The sequence below is a fragment of the Xyrauchen texanus genome, chromosome 34, assembly GCF_025860055.1.
Source record: "Xyrauchen texanus isolate HMW12.3.18 chromosome 34, RBS_HiC_50CHRs, whole genome shotgun sequence".
NCBI classification, from domain to species: Eukaryota; Metazoa; Chordata; class Actinopteri; order Cypriniformes; family Catostomidae; genus Xyrauchen; species Xyrauchen texanus.
Window position 1 is genome coordinate 3,147,160 of NC_068309.1, and position 2,500 is coordinate 3,149,659.

At 41.9% G+C, this 2,500-nt stretch overlaps 1 protein-coding gene and 1 long non-coding RNA gene across 5 annotated transcripts in view; both read right to left on the reverse strand.

The window, feature by feature from the left end:
• LOC127627856 (uncharacterized) overlaps positions 1-1,013 on the reverse strand; it is a 1,478-nt gene extending 465 nt beyond the window's left edge. The window contains exon 1 of the long non-coding RNA XR_007968585.1: positions 713-1,013. This is a non-coding gene — a long non-coding RNA (uncharacterized LOC127627856). The remainder of the gene's footprint in view (positions 1-712) is intronic.
• The window catches only part of LOC127627827 (WD repeat-containing protein 7-like), a 143,501-nt gene that overhangs the window by 34,449 nt on the left and 106,552 nt on the right, over positions 1-2,500 (reverse strand). For all 4 annotated transcript variants that reach the window (XM_052104399.1, XM_052104398.1, XM_052104397.1 and 1 more), the window contains one exon: positions 1,087-1,311. In XM_052104399.1, the coding sequence (XP_051960359.1) occupies positions 1,087-1,311 (225 nt within the window). The remainder of the gene's footprint in view (positions 1-1,086; positions 1,312-2,500) is intronic.

Here is a 2,500-nt window from a genome sequence, read left to right on the forward strand (position 1 = left end):
AGATGAATATCCAACGGCCACTTCTAGAGAGAGTACCTATAGTACTAAATCACCTCCATTTATAGACAGTTTGTCTAACTGTGAACAGATGAATATCTAACGGCCACTTTTAGTGAGAGTACCTATAGTACTAAATCACCTCCATTTATAGACAGTTTGTCTAACTGGACAGATGAATATCTAACGGCCACTTCTAGAGAGAGTACCTATAGTACTAAATCATCTCCATTTATAGACAGTTTGTCTAACTGGACAGATGAATATCTAACGGCCACTTCTAGTGAGAGTACCTATAGTACTAAATCACCTCCATTTATAGACAGTTTGTCTAACTGGACAGATGAATATCTAACGGCCACTTCTAGTGAGAGTACCTATAGTACTAAATCACCTCCATTTATAGACAGTTTGTCTAACTGGACAGATGAATATCTAACGGCCACTTCTAGAGAGAGTACCTATAGTACTAAATCATCTCCATTTATAGACAGTTTGTCTAACTGGACAGATGAATATCTAACGGCCACTTCTAGAGAGAGTACCTATAGTACTAAATCATCTCCATTTATAGACAGTTTGTCTAACTGGACAGATGAATATCTAACGGCCACTTCTAGTGAGAGTACCTATAGTACTAAATCATCTCCATTTATAGACAGTTTGTCTAACTGTGGACAGATGAATATCTAACGGCCACTTCTAGAGAGAGTACCTATAGTACTAAATCACCTCCATTTATAGACAGTTTGTCTAACTGTGAACAGATGAATATCTAACGGCCACTTCTAGTGAGAGTACCTATAGTACTAAATCACCTCCATTTATAGACAGTTTGTCTAACTGTGAACAGATGAACATCTAACGGCCACTTCAAGAGAGAGAGTACCTATAGTACTAAATCATCTCCATTTATAGACAGTTTGTCTAACTGTGGACAGATGAATATCTAACGGCCACTTCTAGTGAGAGTACCTATAGTACTGAATCACCTCCATTTATAGACAGTTTGTCTAACTGTGGACAGATGAACATCTAAACAAGCAATCTTACATTGCTACATACATTGTGAGTGACGTTTATACTCACAGGTGTGACGGGCGAGTGAATAGTTGGAGCCGCCGGTGGTCAAACCGAAACCCTCTGGAGCCTGACTGCTGGTCCGAGCTCGCGACGGTAGTTTAGGGGGTTCGATCTCTGCGCCAAACTCCGCCCCGATCACACCCAGCAGGACGATGGCTGTCGCCTGTTTCCTCCTCTCCTCATACGAATTACAGATCTTCTTAGCGTTTGGGGGAAGGTTAGACAGACAACCTACAGACACACAGACAGACAGAGAGAGAGAGAGAGAGAGAGGTTATCATTGGTTAATATTATTTATCCCGTCCACATGACCTTGGTTACATCAGCAGAAAAGTGATGAATCATGCACAATTCTATATATTAAGTAGTGACTGACTATAAATATATATATATATATATATATATATAGTCTATATAGGTATATGTATCTCTGTTATATATACCATTTCACCAGATGAGTAATAAACTATCGCTGGAAACTATCGGCAGATAATGTTCCAAAAATCAACTATCGGCACCAATTAATCGGTAAAACCGATGTATCCGTCTACCTCTTATCAACCACCCGGCCCTCTAGAAATCATTGCATCAGCCAATAAAAATACACCTTTCCGTTAAGGAGCATTACGATTTTTTTTTTTTTACATTTTTCATATGGGGGTATGCATTTTTTTAAATGGTAAATGGTCTGCACTTATATAGCGCCTTTTATTAACCTTAGTGGTTACCAAAGCGCTTTACACTGTGTTCCATTCACCCATTCACACAGCAATGATGGGAGAGATGCTATGTAAGGCGCTAGCCTGCCATTGGGAGCAACTTGGGGTTCAGTGTCTTGCCCAAGGACACTTCGGCAAGTGAAGTCATGTGGGCCGGGAATCGAACCACCAACCCTGCGATTAGTGTCCGACCCGCTCTACCACCTGAGCCACAACCGCCCCAAAAATGCTCTATTTTCGGTGAAGGTAAGCGGCGTTCTAGTGTGGACGAGACACGTAAACGTGTGAAAATCAATGCGTTTTCAAACGAAGATGTATTAGTGTGAATGGGGCCATAGTTTGGTTTATGGGGCACTGATGACACATACGTGTTACCACGGTGACAGCTGCCCATTACAAAAAACTCAGATGCACAAAAGTTCAGTTAAATGCCCACGGCTCGCATCACATCTGAATTAACGCTGTAACGCTTGTGGTGGATTCTGCTTTATGTTCCAGTCTCTACTGCACTATAAGTGTGCTGAAGGGATCACTGCTGAGTGTGTGTGTGTGTGTGTGTGCACCATAAAGGGAACTCTAGGGGTCTTTGCTTTCGGAAGTGTGGGGCGCGGTCGGATGGGGAGGTTCTTTTGTTACCAAATGTGTGTGTACCGCAGGAGCCCCTTAAACACAGGAGGTGCAATTAGTCACACACACACGCA